Source organism: Semicossyphus pulcher, unplaced genomic scaffold (genome assembly GCF_022749685.1).
Source record: "Semicossyphus pulcher isolate SPU_LCO1_2020_fin unplaced genomic scaffold, fSemPul1.0.p SCAF_9, whole genome shotgun sequence".
Classification (NCBI taxonomy): Eukaryota; Metazoa; Chordata; class Actinopteri; order Labriformes; family Labridae; genus Semicossyphus; species Semicossyphus pulcher.
In genome coordinates, this window is record NW_027211770.1 from 17,278,706 (window position 1) to 17,294,602 (window position 15,897).

General features: G+C 43.0%; 3 protein-coding genes across 3 annotated transcripts; all 3 read left to right on the forward strand.

The window, feature by feature from the left end:
• Window positions 1–1,863: 1,863 nt before the first annotated feature.
• Window positions 1,864–3,835, forward strand: hoxa10b (homeobox A10b). The gene is made up of 2 exons (XM_069656023.1): window positions 1,864–2,641; window positions 3,561–3,835. Exons 1-2 carry the CDS (start codon window positions 1,864–1,866, stop codon window positions 3,833–3,835), a joined length of 1,053 nt encoding a protein of 350 aa, XP_069512124.1.
• A 2,370-nt stretch (window positions 3,836–6,205) lies between these two features.
• Window positions 6,206–7,391, forward strand: hoxa9b (homeobox A9b). Its single transcript, XM_069656024.1, has 2 exons — window positions 6,206–6,722; window positions 7,153–7,391. The coding sequence occupies exons 1-2, from the start codon at window positions 6,206–6,208 to the stop codon at window positions 7,389–7,391; spliced, it is 756 nt and encodes a 251-aa protein (XP_069512125.1).
• A 5,959-nt stretch (window positions 7,392–13,350) lies between these two features.
• On the forward strand, window positions 13,351–14,823 carry hoxa2b (homeobox A2b). Its single transcript, XM_069656110.1, has 2 exons — window positions 13,351–13,726; window positions 14,174–14,823. Exons 1-2 carry the CDS (start codon window positions 13,351–13,353, stop codon window positions 14,821–14,823), a joined length of 1,026 nt encoding a protein of 341 aa, XP_069512211.1.
• Window positions 14,824–15,897: the final 1,074 nt, after the last annotated feature.

Sequence of the window (15,897 nt, forward strand, 5' to 3'; positions counted from 1 at the left end):
GTAAACATCTTTTAATTTATTGATTGATAAGAAAATTCGACCCTGAGTTCTCGTGCGCGCGGATTGACACAAGCAGAGATTTCTTTGACACCAAACACTCAGGGTGGGATTTTAAATTCATTTCAAACATTCATTTAAAAAATGAAATCCATGAATTAAAACGAAAAGTTTTATGAGACTAATAATGTAAGAAGAGCTCACCCACAGCGCACCCTGAAACATCTCAGGAAGTGTCCAATAAGGTTAATGATTATTATCACTCACTGAGGCTGCAGGTTTGACGCCTCATAAAACAGATGTGTCTGATTTCTCTAGACTTGAGGGCTCCCGACCAAGAAGAAAATGGACTTGGTCGATGGTGTATTTCAGGGTAAACTCACCTCAGGAGACATTTTACTGCTGACCTAAATCTGCAGGCCCTCGTGTGTTATCAGCGTTTCAGCCTGCGGACGGTCTTTTAAGGAAGTAGGAGCTGACGTGTTTCTGACTTTGAATTTTATTTAGAAAACTTTAACATCTCAGACGGACAATTTGTGTTTGCTAATTTTCTATAAAATGAAAATATTATGAACTTAAATTTATTTCACTGTGGCACGTTGGACTTGTTTTTAAAAACGACATTAGTCAGATTATGATCTTTGTTTATTTAAAGTTGGGTCTTTATTGCGAAGGATTTAACATTAGCCCCCTTATGGACATAGGTTATTGTATATATATATAGATATATTTTTGTTAGTTGCACGCTAACTTTATTTTTCTCCCTGGTAGAATCACGTTTATAGTTTGTATATTTTTCCCACTATCTCAAACTCAGATGCGTAAAGGCCTGTTTAAAAAGTCACGGAAGACACAAAGACTCTCAAGAGAAGCGGTGAGGATCTTTAATACATTTAAACAAAATTACAACTTTAAAATTTGCATTGAGCGTTTCATTATTGTGTGGAATGACTGCACGTGGGGGTTTGGCTTCAGACTGAATTCAGAATAAATCCAGAGGAGTAGGGGCTACGCGCGTAAAGGCCGTGGCCTTGTGTGTTTTCGTATCGTGAGTGAAAACGTGCGCAAACTTCGACTTTCTCAGTGATTATTTTGGGAGGTAATAGCGAGATGTATTCTGTAATAAACTACATTTCATGTCTCATCAGTGTTAGGCGACTATTAAGACAAATGCAGCTCCATGCCATTGTTCGGCTGAGGCGCTGACTTCTCTGGACCTGTGTGTCATCTTTATAAAGCTCAACAGAGGCTTTGCGTTAAAAGGTGTCTGGACGCAATCAGGGCGTTTGTAACGCACATTATTCACACCACAAACAGATAAGCAGGGGAGCTCCGAAGGAAGTTACTTCGCACTGCTTTTGGTCAGTCCACGAGGAATGCTAAAAATAGTCCAATAATAATCACCAGAGCAGCACGAGAAGGGTTAAAAGTCCCTCCACCAAAGAGTCACACAGGACCTTTTGGATTTTGATGCACCCTGTGCTTCTCAGAGGCACCCTTCATTTTTACAGTGCTGTAAAAGTGGCCATAAAGCTCTGCATTGTACATAACTGTTAGGGACAGCTTTCAACAACTGAGTTGTCAAACAGGGGTTGTTGTTATAAATTCACATGCGCAGCTCGAGGCTTATAGGTGCTGATCGAGGCTCACAATGTGAGATTTAAAGATTTTACCTAAACGCCTCTCCTGCACCACTTTCCCCTCACACACTCCTCTCTTTACTCAGCCTAAAACCAAATCTATGACACAGTGGAGCTGCCTGCTCGGACTGGGAGGAGTCTTTGGTCGCCTGCTGTTTTAATTGGCTGCAGGCTACAGTGAGAAGCGTGAGTATCAGTAATTATTCAGCAATGTTTTGCACAAGAAATGTCAGCCAGAAAGGGCTATCTTCATCCTCCGTCAAATTACACCACAACGATGACATGCCCCAACAACCAAGCTGGAAATTCGTTTTTCGTGGACTCCCTAATCAACGTGAGAACCGACAGCGGTTCATATTACCAAAGTAACGGCGTGTATTTGCCACCGGCTTCGGAATATTCATATGGACTCTCCGGTGGCTCGTGTTTCCCGGGGATCGGTAAGCGCAATAACGAGCCAGTCACCCAGAGCGTGATCCCGTCCTCTGCTCCGTATGTTCAAGGGATGGAAACGTGGCTGGAAACGTCGAGATCCTGCCGGGTGGATCAGCCCAGCAGCGGCCAGCATATGGCTCAGTGCTCCTTCTCCCCGAGCATAAAGGAGGAGAGCGCGTATTGCCTTTACGAGTCTGACAAATGTCCTAAAGGAGCACCAGTAGATGACATTTCCTACTCGAGTGCATCATGCCCGGTTACCGGCAGCACCTTACCGGTCCCGGGCTACTTCCGCCTGTCTCAGACATACACGTCCTCCGGCAGGCTGTACCAAGATGTCCAGCCAAACATGAACCACTTTACCCTGCAGAGACCCGCGCGCTCCGACAGCCAGCCCTCCCAGCCTGCCTCTGCTGAGCCGGAGCGGAGGGAGAGCCACGAGGAGGCGCCTGTCCCTGCGCCCTGCGCCCCGGCCAGAGGGGAGGACAGCCGGCTCTCCTCGGACAGCTCGTCCTCCCCTGAGCCCGCAGAGACCTGCAGTGCGGAGTGTCCGGAGAAGCCTGGCAAAGGTGAAGAGCAGAAACGCGTAGAAATCTGTTGCAGAAATATCTCGTAGAGGACATGCACGTGTACATTTTACGTTTCCGGTGTGTTTTCTAACCACAGAGGATGCGTGACTACTGCGTATTTTCTGTAAGAGTATTAGCATTTAGGTCAACCTCCTCAGGTGCGCGTTTGTTGGGTATTTACAGCTTTATCAGACATGGGGCGAAATTGAACGTGGCCAATCAGAGCCGAGAATCAAAGCTATTGTGCTGCACAAGCTGCTTAGACAACAAATAGGCTGCTATAGTTCTTTATTACAACTATATTAAAACATGCATCATGAATTTGATTTAACAGGCAATTATATAAAGTTAAGATACTTAAAAAAGCACGTGAAATCTTTTCTAAAATTAAGTAGCATGGTTTCTTTTTAATCTAATTTTAAGCAACAACAGGGCATCTCCAGGCTGCTCCATTTGGTGTCAGTTTTCTCCTCATCAAAGGCCTTGCTATAATTCCAACACACTGTGCAGGGTGTGTTTTATGTCTTAATAAAGGTGCAGTTGGCTGCAGGCTGCTGGAGTTAAATCTGCTTGAAGGGGAAGGTAGCAGTTTCTGGTAAAATGCTGAATTGAAGCTATATTTGAATTCTTCTTGGATGTGTGGCTGTGCGTAAAAGCGGCGTAAAAATCAAATAAAGTTAACTAAAGACAGGAAGTTATAATATTTGGTTGTGTTGTAGATGTCAATTCAAACAGTAGAATTTTGCACAATTTTCAGTATACAGAAAAAAAACACACAAGTATTTTTAAGCACGTCACATTTTGATTATTTTGATTTTATGAGTCGATATTTTCTGACAAAGTTCCAAGGCTTCTTCCCATAGTGTTTTTTTTTGTCACACCTGTTGCCTAATGTTCTGTCCCCCCTTTTTTCTTGCAGGAGATGGAAAAATGGAAAGCACGGCCAACTGGCTCACAGCGAAGAGTGGCCGGAAGAAGCGCTGCCCCTACACCAAGCACCAGACTCTGGAGCTGGAGAAGGAGTTCCTCTTCAACATGTACTTGACTAGAGAGCGTCGTCTGGAGATCAGCCGCAGTGTGCACCTCACTGACAGGCAAGTCAAAATCTGGTTCCAAAACAGGAGGATGAAACTGAAAAAAATGAGCCGGGAGAGCAGGATCCGAGAGCTCTCCAGCAACTTCAGTTTCTCATGAGACTGTCTGTCTGTCTGCGCCTCTGGCGCCCTCCTCCATCCATGGCAAGGGCGCCTGTGCAGAGCCCCCCACCCAACTGTGAGAATGTCCATGGAAAAATAGGACCCTACTGCTAACTTATTGATTGTTCTTGTTTTCACGTCTGTTTTACTTTGTCGTGGATGTGTATTTATAAATGGCTCCATTTGTAACGTTGTGTTTGAAATGTTCAGACTGTGACCACAATGTTTCAGAGCTTCAGGCTTGTACATTTTGTAAATTCAAACTGAGGGAACCATTGGACTTTGCATGCTGGACCCACCCTTGGGATACTTGTGTTACAGTTACGTGAAGGCCTTTTATGTGACAGCTAAAAGAACCCGAGAGGTCTGATGAATATTTGCACATTTTGCTGGTCAAATGAATAAAACCCATCCCTGCAACTGCAGACTTCTTATTTCATTCAGAGACAGGCTGTAGGAGCTGCGCGCTGTTTAAATCTTAGAGCTGGCAGCGGCGCAGTGCGTGGTGCTAATGCTTCTGTGTTTTGGACCCGGTCCGCTTTGTGAACAGTAAATATTATTACAGTGGTGGAGGTGATGTCCTTCATAGTTTAAGCCTGTAATAGATGTCTGGCGGCGGTGCACACTTGGTTACATTTGCCCTTGACATAAAGTAAAACACACAGTGAGAGCAGGAGCGGTGATTTAAAAAATCTTATAAATTCTAAACAATGTTTGCCTGTGAATAATTTGGGTTTTTGTTGCAATAAAACCAAACAGAAAATTATTTTATGCTAAGAAGCTGGATGTTTAAGTTTCGACTCATCTGGACTATAACAGTCCAAAACAATCTGAGCATTTACGCGCACATCAGATCCTGAATTTAAATCTGTCTTTTGCGCATTTACACATTTCTACACTTGTTCCAGGCGGTCCGGCTGAGAGACTGAATCACTCCCACACTTTGTAAATAATAAAAACAATTTTAAAACCAGATATTCCTGAGGAGGAGAGCGGGCTGTTGAGTGGTTTAGGTAGTCTCATGTTGTTGGGCTCTAATATTTCTCCCACAACACGAAACTGCCTTGATTACCTCAGTAAAACTCATCGCATCGTGAAAAGTGAACCACTATTAATTACTGGACGATTTTATTAATAATTTCGGCGCAGACGGCTTCAAAGTCATAAAAAATATTATTCCAAAATGTGCAATTAAGTGTTTTATTGTTGTGCGTAAAAGGAACCACTGAAGATAATTTCTGTCTATAGAGCGAGTTTTCATTAAGAAGCTGAATTGTGTTAAAGAAATGCATCTGGATTTGGTAACATTTAACAAAGTTTTTTATAATGTTGATAATTTAATTTTATCCCCGGAGAGGATTTGGAGCGTCTCTTTGTGAGCCAAAGAGCAGGAAGCAAAGCGGCAGGCTGGGAAATGAAAGGATTAAGGCTCTTGTGTGTCCAGCAGAGGAGGAGAGGACAGACAAGGCCTCGGTTATGATCATTGCAGTCTGCCAGTTGCCTCGCCGTAGGAAATGCCGGATGCGTCTGCCTGCGCCAGAGAAAGGACACAAAGGCTGAGCTTTATTGGTGATATTTAGCTTAGACAGCCAGGTTGTAACCGAAAGAAAAACAACCCAATTGCCCGTGATAAAAAAGGACTGTTATATTGCACCCAAATAACCTCACCCTGCTTTCCGTTTTAGATTGCCTTCAAAGTAAAAACCCGCAGACGCACTAATGTGCATCTTGGAAACTGTCCCACAGTATGTTTAATTTGTAAATTCCAGCACTTTGAACGCATCTCGCTTTTTTAATCTTATTTTAAAAGTCTTGAAATGTTTTATTCAGCAGCCAAAAACAGGAAGAATTTTCTTTCCAAAATGTTTTTTATTGAAGGAGATCATTACGTTAATACAAGTTAGTTTTTATTACTGAGGATAAATATCCCATTAGGATTCTGTGAATATATATTTTAATGGAAGGAAGCTATTTTAAAAAATGCAGCTTTAAAGAAACACTCCCTCTGCGCCCCTTCTTTATCACGATGTTCGATTGCACCAACACGAGATCTCCTGACAAAAATCATAACGTTTATTGCTTATAAAACGTAAAATTCCCCAATAAAAGCGCGGGGATTTGCTATTAAAATATGGTGGGGAAAATGGTGGCCATTTACTTGAGCAGCAGGCTGATTTATTATTTATTGTTCTGTCCCACGGTCACGTGTTCGGGGCGCCCTATCCAAGCTTGGGCAAGGTTCAACTTACTGGACGCATTGAGCCCCTCGCTGGCGCAGGAAAGCAGCACATTAAATGCAATGAATCGGGTTTTTCTAAACATTGCAGGAATTTAACGCGATATTTTCTTGCATTTTTTCCCTCCTGCAATGTCGACGCTGGGAACGAGCTTTTACATTGACTCGCCTGTTCTTCCCGAGCAGGAAGACATGGCACCGAGGTTCTCATCAGCTGCAGGGGTGGAGCAGACGATGCTCACCGAATATGGCGGACAGGAGTCGTGCCCTTTGCAGGCGAAATCTTCTATTTTTGGTGGATCTTGGAGTCCCATCTCGGCCCACCCTCCAAACACAGCCGCTCCGACCTACATACATCACCATTACACGAACGGGGACTGCGATGGCATGTTTACGCGCTCCTGGGCGTTGGATCCCGTCTCCGCGTCCCTGTGTCTGACGGGATTACCATCGACAACCATGCATTACGAGATCAAACCCGAGCCTCTGATTGGGAGTGCTGAGTGTACAACTTTGGAGACGCACACAGCTCTTTTGTCTGACATTGGAAACGAGGCATCTCTTGCGGAGATTCCCTGCGAAACCACGTCCACGTCTAGAACCGCTGAGGAGAGCCCGTCAGCGGAGGAGAAGAGGGAGACAGACGCAAGTAAGCAATGCAGTGTTTCAGTTTTAATATGCATACTTTAGGCACTAATACAGAGAAAGGAAAATTATATTAAAGGCCTGAGCAAGTGGAGAAATAGTTTAGGATGTCACAGGCCTTTCTTAGGTGGGAATGTGGCGTAAAAATGTGAAGTATTTGTGTACAGGCCCAAACAGAAAGAGCAGTCTTACAGCTTATTGGCTACCATCTTCTGTAATGTATAATTACCAAGGTGACTGACGCACTTTATTGTAAAATAATATAACATTTCAGTGGGATTTTGTGAAGAATTTTTAGTCCTCAGCGTGGAAATAGAAAAAGTACACATTCTTGCCTGGAGCATGTCCCCCCTCCCCACATTGTAAAGACAATAAACCAGTCAGTGAAATGTTTTTCTCTGGGAGCATTAACTCTCCTCTCTCCTGGTTTCCAGATAACCCCTCATCAAACTGGCTGCACGCAAAGCCCACCAGAAAAAAGCGTTGCCCCTACACAAAGCACCAAATCCTCGAACTGGAGAAGGAGTTTCTGTTTAACATGTATCTCCCCCGGGATCGTAGGTACGAGGTAGCGAGGCAGCTGAGTCTGACCGAGAGACAGGTGAAAATCTGGTTTCAGAACCGCAGGATGAAGATGAAGAAAGAAAACAAAGACCGGCGGAGAAACAGTTAACTTGTGGTTTTTTTTTCTGGACTGATGCTGGATTAGAGCCGGAGGAGGGGGAGGGAGGAGAGGGGGGAGGGAGGGGAGTCTGTACTTAATATTCCTGACCTGTTACACATGTTGTTGTAAAGTTTGTGTTGTTTAAACAAAGCTGGACGTTTTGTTCCATGTAGCGTTCATGTTCGTCTCGTCACACTTTAGGTGTTTGTTGTACTTTACGCACAGAAATAGTGAGCTAACTATAGAACATTTGTTATTTGCATGAAATGATCCACGACTACCTGAATGTCTCTCGGCTACCTACTTACATTGTTTAACTTATTGTTTTTTTTTAACCGTTAGGTTTGGATCCATTTGTGAAAACACTGTGCACACTTTAAATACCTCGTCGTTCCTGGTTCCATCCGAAATAAAGAGTAGTTTGAATAGCACGTGAGACAATCAGTACGTCTTTTTAGTGAGCAAACATTTTGGTCAATATTAACAGTAATTTCTAACATTTTAAAGACATTTAACCGAAGATACAACCTACTTAACTTATTGATCTGTTTACCGGAAGAATTTCAAAACTATTTCGTGAAAATTAAAAATTAAAAATGTGGGAAAAAGGAAAAAATAACTGTTTTTATTCCAGGATTTTTTTCTTAAAATAATACCCAAACGTCTTCCGGTTTGAAACCTTTGAGGTTTATGGCCTAAACAACCCACTCAAACACCTCCTGAGGCCTGTCCACATTTGTTGTCCCTCAGAAGGGATTTTTGTCAACCAAACTAGCATGTCCCTGAACTAATCATTTCTATATATTTCAGCAATATTATTGTGGAAATGAGAGAGGAATATTCACTTGATTGTAACGGGACAGAAACACAGGCATCCTGTTCAACCAAATATTACATTTAGACGGAAGGAAAAACGGCCGAAGTTTCCAGAATTATCCTTCTACTTAGTTTAAAAAAACTTAACAGAAATACGAAACAAACTATTCCAAATAAAAAGTCACTTTTGAGTTAGAGAAAATTAAAGCAGCAGTAACACACACTTTAGATTTCATCCATCATTTTGCACTTAATTATTGTCTGAATCCCAGCGTGTGAATAGTTATTACTTTGCAGGAAATTTTAGGCCTTTGAACGCCTCACAAACTAGACTAGATGCCCTCGTGCAATAAAACCACGACCACAGCCTCCACTGTTTCTAAGGTGCGAAAACAGCAAAGCATGCTCTGTGACAGCAGTTATTTCTAACAGTGTTCGGGCTAACAGTCAAATATATTGTTGTAAGATAGGACTGAAACACACACACACACACACACACACAGAGAGAGAGAGAGAGAGAGAGAGAGAGAGAAGGAAGAGGAGGAGGAGGTGCAGGGTCTGGCAGGATTGCAGATGGGTCTAATTACTTTACAACCGTCTACCAACAATCAGACCGTCTCACATCATCCGTTTGTTGTTAGTCGCAGAAGAGCTCTCAGGACAACACACACACACACACACACACACACACACACACACACACACACACACGTGTTTCACACTCTGAAATAGCTGCCAAAGAAATCCCACAACAGAAAAAATGACACAGTCAAAATATGTGTATATATAAAAAAATAAATTAAATTATCATCCTTTAAAATATAAAAAAATCCTTTTAAAAAATAAAAATGCAGTTACAGCTAAAATAACATTGTCCTCATGCCAGTGTCAGAGCCGAGCGCCGCTTCGCTCTCGTCGCCAGCAGGTGGAGGCAGCGGCTCGTCCGAGCAGCGACCTGCATGATGCGTTCATGGCACACCAAGAGAGAAAAAACACTCCCCATTTATTACAGGCCTGCACCCTTTGTGTCGTCTCCCTCGTAGATCATCTCATCCTGCTGCGTCGCCTTTTCTGTTTCACTTCATCGTCATCTGAGGCGTAAATTCTTCTGGAAGGATCTTTATTTCATCAAAGTCTGGCCGGGGGTTCCTTTAATTTTTACTGCTGCTTCTGAAAAGTACAAAATAATTCATCGGATGACTTCAACTTGTGCTTTTGAATAGTTTAGAGGAAAATCTGCATTTCCAGCACACATGGGTCAAATTTATTCACACCTTAGACAGATACAAATGGTGATATTAACGGTGAAATATACAGTTTATTTAAATGGAATTAACTATGTGAGCACACACACTGTACAAGGCTGCGTTTTCCCAGGCGCTGGATTGGACCCCAATTTAGCCATGACACCCCCATAATCCTCCCTCCCTCCCTTCCTTCCTCAGTTTTCCACCTCCACCTCACTCTCCCCCCTCCTTCTCTCCCCCTCAGAGGTCACCCACATGCAGCTCATTAACCCCCTTTTCATTTCTGTGCAACTGTAAAGATACCAAGCATGCCTGATGTTACATCACACACACCTTCAGTCGTACACACACACAACAATGCTCAGTGTTTAGATGGATTTCTGAGTATAGGAGCGTTTGGGTGTGCACCATCCGTGTGAGGAGCCATGCAGCAGGAAAAACAGCAAGTTGCTCGCAGTGACCTCTCATAACCCCCATACATCAAACCTCGTGACACCGCTGGCGAGAGAGGAGGCCCCGAGTGAACTCTGGAGGAGGCGTTCAGGAGAATTCTCACCTCTTGTAGTGTGTTGTTTTGGATGAATCTAGAGGTGGATGTGGATGCTACATTTTTGCAGATCATTTCTCAGACATTATTCTGCATTGAGAAACACTCATAATACCTCAGATGAACGCACGTTTTAACAGGAAGTACTCTTTTTTTCAATTCCAAGTTATTTTTCCTGCATTCTTATTTTTGTATCCCCTTTAAATCAAATTTAAAAAAGCATGGTTCAGATCTGTCCACAAACATGTTCATATACATTTCTGCCTTTATCTGCAGGGCAACTGCGGCGCTTGAATAAAAAAGGGCAGAGAGATGACAGGCTGGATGTCTCTTATGAGGTGGGTAACACGGATGTATTCTTCATCTTCCCCGTGATCGGACATTTTTCACTGTCCTGTCTTCTTTGATTTTCTGAGAGGCATCAGAATATGTCCCAGAATGACCATATCAGTGATTTGTTTTTCTTTTTATTCAGTTATATATCTGAACATGTCGCCGTGCGCAGCTGGTTGATTTGCGGCCCTTTAACGCGCCTGAAGCATCTGTCAAATCTTCTCCAGGAATCCAAGCAGGCTCCATAAATAAGACTGTAAAATGAAATGAAAATCCTGACGGGAACACGGCTTTGTTTCCTGGACGACACACACACACACACACACACACACACACACACACACACACACACACACACACACACACACACACACACACACACACACACGGCTGTAAATGTGTTTTCCAGACTGTATTTCCCCTCCGCAGCTGAATATGATGTGATATATGATATAAAACAGCGTTAATGACGAGAAGAAAAACATGCCATAAACACTTTAGTAAACACTTTCAAAACTTTCAGCGAATACAATTTCAAACTACACGTTAGCTAGCTGATACAAAACGTGTAATAGATGTGTAATAAACGTGTAATTACAATCCGTACATTTCAAATCAAAGCATAAAGACCACCATATTTGGTTCAGTTATCTTTTTATTAGCCTGGTTAAACATTAGCATCACACTCACATTACATTCAAAATAATTCCGCAACACAGAAACGGCTTGAATGGAGCCTGAAACATTTTTTCCCCCTTCTTTAAATCCGTCACTGGTCCCAGTTTGGCCCGCTTGCCTTCCCAGATGTCTCGCGCTGTCTGGGGAACAGACGGGAAACGAGCCGCTCGTGCGCACAGCTCATCCAAGACACCGTCCTCTGTCTGCATCGGTTTATAAAAAACACAAGCTGCGAAGTGTGGCTTTAATACCCGTACATGTCCGGACAGGAACAGAAGGCTTACAACAATATGTAGCTGCGGTGTAAAATTGCAGATTGTTAGTTTGTCTTTGTTCTGTTCGTATTGTTTTGTTTCTACACCTGAGTCTATTTAAACGATGCGAAATAGCCACATTAATGATGTCTATAAGGCATCATTTATCAGCTAATTATAACCATGATATAAGAGTAAACATGAAGTGATTGTGGTTATTTTAGATCATATTTGCAGAAATAAACACACATGCTTGGCAGTGAGCTTAACATAGATATAAATTAGGTAAAAAAGAAACTTGATTTAAATTGAATAAAATAATAGATTAGATATATATTCAGTATTTTCAGTCATAACATCGCCTGATTTTATGTGCTATATTAGGTCAAATCTTCTTGTGTTATCACATCATCCTTACAAATAATAATAAGTCCACTGAAACAGTTAAATCACATATATAAATTATTTTTGCTAAAACAAAATGATTGTAAAAACCAACCAGACCAGACAAAGTCTCGCCCTCAGGCTGTCTGACAGAAAGGTATGAGACTGAATGGCTGCTGAATGCCAACACCCACTCACCTCAGCAAACAATTGATCCTAAGCAAAAGCTGCTCCGTTCGTTTCTAAACCTCTAACCAAGTCCATTCCTCTCTTCTGTCTTTCATTTAGTCCTTTTTGGAAACGAAAAGACGTCACAGTTTCGTCTGTTGATGATTTCTCATCTAATATCGAGCGAATGGAGATAAAAAAATGTGTGCGTAATGGCCCGTGCGTCTCATCCATGCTCCCATTAACAAAAAAAATCAGCACATTTCTATATCGAAAACTTCTCCTCCAGCCTGCCCAGAGAGCGGCTGTCCTCTGCCTGGCCGTGTATGATCTAAGGGAGTGTTAGATGGTTTAAATGTGTTCTTAGGGCAGCGAGCTGTCAGACCTTTTGGCGAGAAAGATTGATCACGCGCAGGCTACCAGGGCTCTTTGTTTAGAGCCGGAGCAATAAACAGCCATCAGATCCCCACCTTTCCTCTGCTTCACACTACAGTGGCAAATCATTTCCCCTCTCCGCCATGTTAGAGCCAATAATGCTGAAGTGTATGGATGATGGTTTAGCTCAATATTATCCCTGCAGGCGAAATAAAATAAATGAATTGGGATGTGAGGCAGGGAGCTGTAAACTGAGAAACGGTGCCAAATGCCCGTTAAATAACCTTCTTACGCTGACAGAGAATATTGTTTTTAGATCAAATTTAAATCAAGAATTATATTAAAAAGTTGCCTTTAATAAAATACAACAATTGGCAGATTACTGACATCAAACTTCTAATGAAAAATCACATGGAAGTATTTGAAAAAAACGATTTCTCTCTCTCTCTCTCTCTCTCTCTCTCTCTCTTTCTCGCTCTCTCTCTCTCCCTCTGCCTCTCCCTCACTCTGTCATGTGTGTATGTGTGTGTATTGGGGGAGGGGTGGACATGTTGTTGGATGTCTGGTGCAGCTTTCTTCTCTGAGCAAACCTTCAGGAAAAAAAAAGTCTCAAGATTAACGCCTTGGCACTGATAACGACTGTGGGCGTCGTTATGAGACGCAAATGTGACTTCTGAAATGATTTGTGGGGTGCCACCCTTGAAATAAAACGCACACGGGACACGCACCCACACGCACGCGCCCGTACCACGACTCTTACGCGTGCGTAAAAAAAACGCACGGCGAGGCATGACTGCGTGGACGCGCAAAGAAGGCACGGCTTTTGGATGCATTTTTCGAAGGGAAGGGGGGCAGTAGTGAACAAACTGACCCCGAAAATGTGTAAATAAAGCAACCCCCTACCCCCGGAATGAGGCGTTACCCCTCAGACTTTCTCGATCAATCACAGGGGACAGTGGCTTCTTTTGATAAAAACCCCAAATTGTCATTGGGCAGATGTAATCATGTGACAAGCAGCACGGGCTAATTCCAACCATGTCCTCATGGAAGCAATAGTTTATGGCACACAGGTCTCCCTATACGACTATATCCAGATTAGGAGTTTATGAAAATAAACTGCTTATTAATCTGATTTAACTGCGAGTTTTCCAGACAACCAGGAGGAGATGAATTACGGATTTGGGCGAGAAAGTGGTTTCATCAACAGCCAGCCGTCGCTCGCTGAGTGCCTGACATCTCTCACTAACCCTGTCGGTGATGCATTTCAAAGTTCATCAATCAAGAGCTCGGCGCTTTCACACTCGACATTGATTCCTCCTCCTTTTGAGCAGAGCATCCCCGGCCTGAATCCGGGCGTCCACCCACGCCACAGCCGCTCAAAGCAGGCGGCCGTGAGGGGCTGCAGCCGGCTGCAGGCTGCATCTTTACCCGCGGAGTACCCGTGGATGAAAGAGAAGAAAAGCATCAAGAGAAACCAGACTTCTTCTTCTTCTGTTTCCGCGACCACGACTGACTCCTCGCCTCCCTACTTCTCCCCCCAAGGCAAGACATGATGATTAATAACCTCCATGTTAGACGGCTCCTCATTGTCTGCAAAAAAAGGAGCTGCATCCCGGGCCTCGTGCACCGTGGGCGTCCCCTTAAGCCAGGACAGGATTTTTGATTTAAGCATGCGTAATCTCATCAAGTATAACGCACTGACTTGTGATGCAGTGTAAGAGTGTTAATGTTTGACAGTAATGGAGAGTGATAGATGATTCTTACACGGGCCAGCAGCTGGCACGTGCATTAATCTTCACCCTCCGTGCTGTCCTGTCCACGCAGACCCATCATATCCTGCCGGGGCCCATAAATCTTCCCAGTGCTGGCGCTTGCTTGCCACAAGTTTCACCACATAGAAACTCGACCAAACACACATAAAACTGTTTTTTATGTTTTAATGCCTGTGATTAAAAACTAATCTTTGGTTTGTGTTTTTAGCTTCTCCAGAGGATCCAGAGGCTGCTGCTGAGAGTGGAGGGGCATCCCGGAGGCTGAGGACCGCGTACACAAACACCCAACTCCTGGAGCTGGAGAAGGAGTTCCACTTTAACAAATACCTGTGCAGACCCAGGCGCGTGGAGATAGCTGCTTTGTTGGATTTAAGCGAGAAGCAGGTGAAAGTTTGGTTTCAGAACCGGAGGATGAAGCACAAGAGGCAGACGCACAGCAAGGAGAACCGGGACAGTGAGGGCAAGTACGCGGGCCTGGAGGACGAGGACGAAGCATCGGAGTATTTTGAGGAGGCGGCGGAGCGCGAGAGGTATTTCCAGCAGAGTACTTTGACTTCACAACCGTGTCAGAACGCGCACAATGGAGAGGAGCAAAGCCCTTTGAACGGCAATGAGAAAAATCTGAAACATTTTCCAAACGCGGCTCCCACTGTTCCGATCTGCGTGTCAACAATAGGCCCGGACAATGATGATCATTCCGCGGGCCTGGACGTCTGTTTGCAGGATTTCCACGTTTTCTCGCCCTCCTCCTCTTTCTCACCAAGTCTGTCAGATTCTACACAAAGTCCTCTGCCTTTATCATCAGAAACGTTCGACCTTTTCTCAGAAACTCTCACAACTATCGACCTGCAGAACTTGAGCTATTGAAACATTTTTACATTTTCATGCAGACACCTGTTTCCAGTTTGTTTACTCAGTTGTAGCGATGATGGGGGAATAAATAGATCTTACAAATGAGGTAAGTTAAAGGGGAAAAGCAGCCCGGATGGGGAGTTTATTCTGGGGTGCGGGGAAATGTTGCACAGTTTATTTTTATATGGATAACTGAGCAGGATATTTTTCTTCAAATAAAACTTTATTGATTGTAATGAGAGGCGCAATTTTGTCTTATTTTCATATGGGAAGTTGGGTCAGCTTTTTGATTTTAGGCCTGTGCATTACAACATAAAAATATTTAAGAGCAGCCTACTGGCTGTGAGACAAATGAATTATGCATCATTCATTATGCTAAAAGAATAAAGAATTCAAAGAATATATAAGATTTAATTTAAAAATCCACTGGATATATTTTTATTTTATAGTCTTGTATTTATTTTATAACCTCAAAGTTATGCAAAATAATCCGGAGCACAGACAGAGCAACATGAAATACAAACAATTCTTATGCTTTTTTTTTTTAATTTCACAGATTTATTTAAAAGATTTCCCTCTCAGAAACTATTGTTCTGCTGTTACACCTTCATGATTTATCCGAGCAGAAGAGGAGATTTAATACCTCGGCATGTGAGGCATAGCAGTGAGAGCTGCCTGCGAGGAGTCTCAGGCCAAAAGCTCTGACTTTTCTCGGCTCTCTAATTAAATTTTATTGCCTATAAAACTCACAGCACCGAGGGGGCTTGTTTATAGCCCGATCCGCAATGCAATGCGATCTTTCAGAATTAAGAATCTCGCCTTAAGCCTTTTTGTTTTTTCTAAACTTTTTATGATTAAAAATGATTTAAGGTTCATTTAACGCAGAAGGCATAAAACTCTTTTTCCAAATTGTAAATTATTATTTAACAGGGGTTTTTTTGTTACGCGGAAGGAAAAATAGACCCTGACGCATCAATAAAACAGCAGAATTTATTTATTCCATTCATTTATAGTTTTTAGAAATGTTAATGAAGGTACGGATTTCATCCACGTCCACGATCCCGTTTTATTCGTCACAGCGACCAGTTG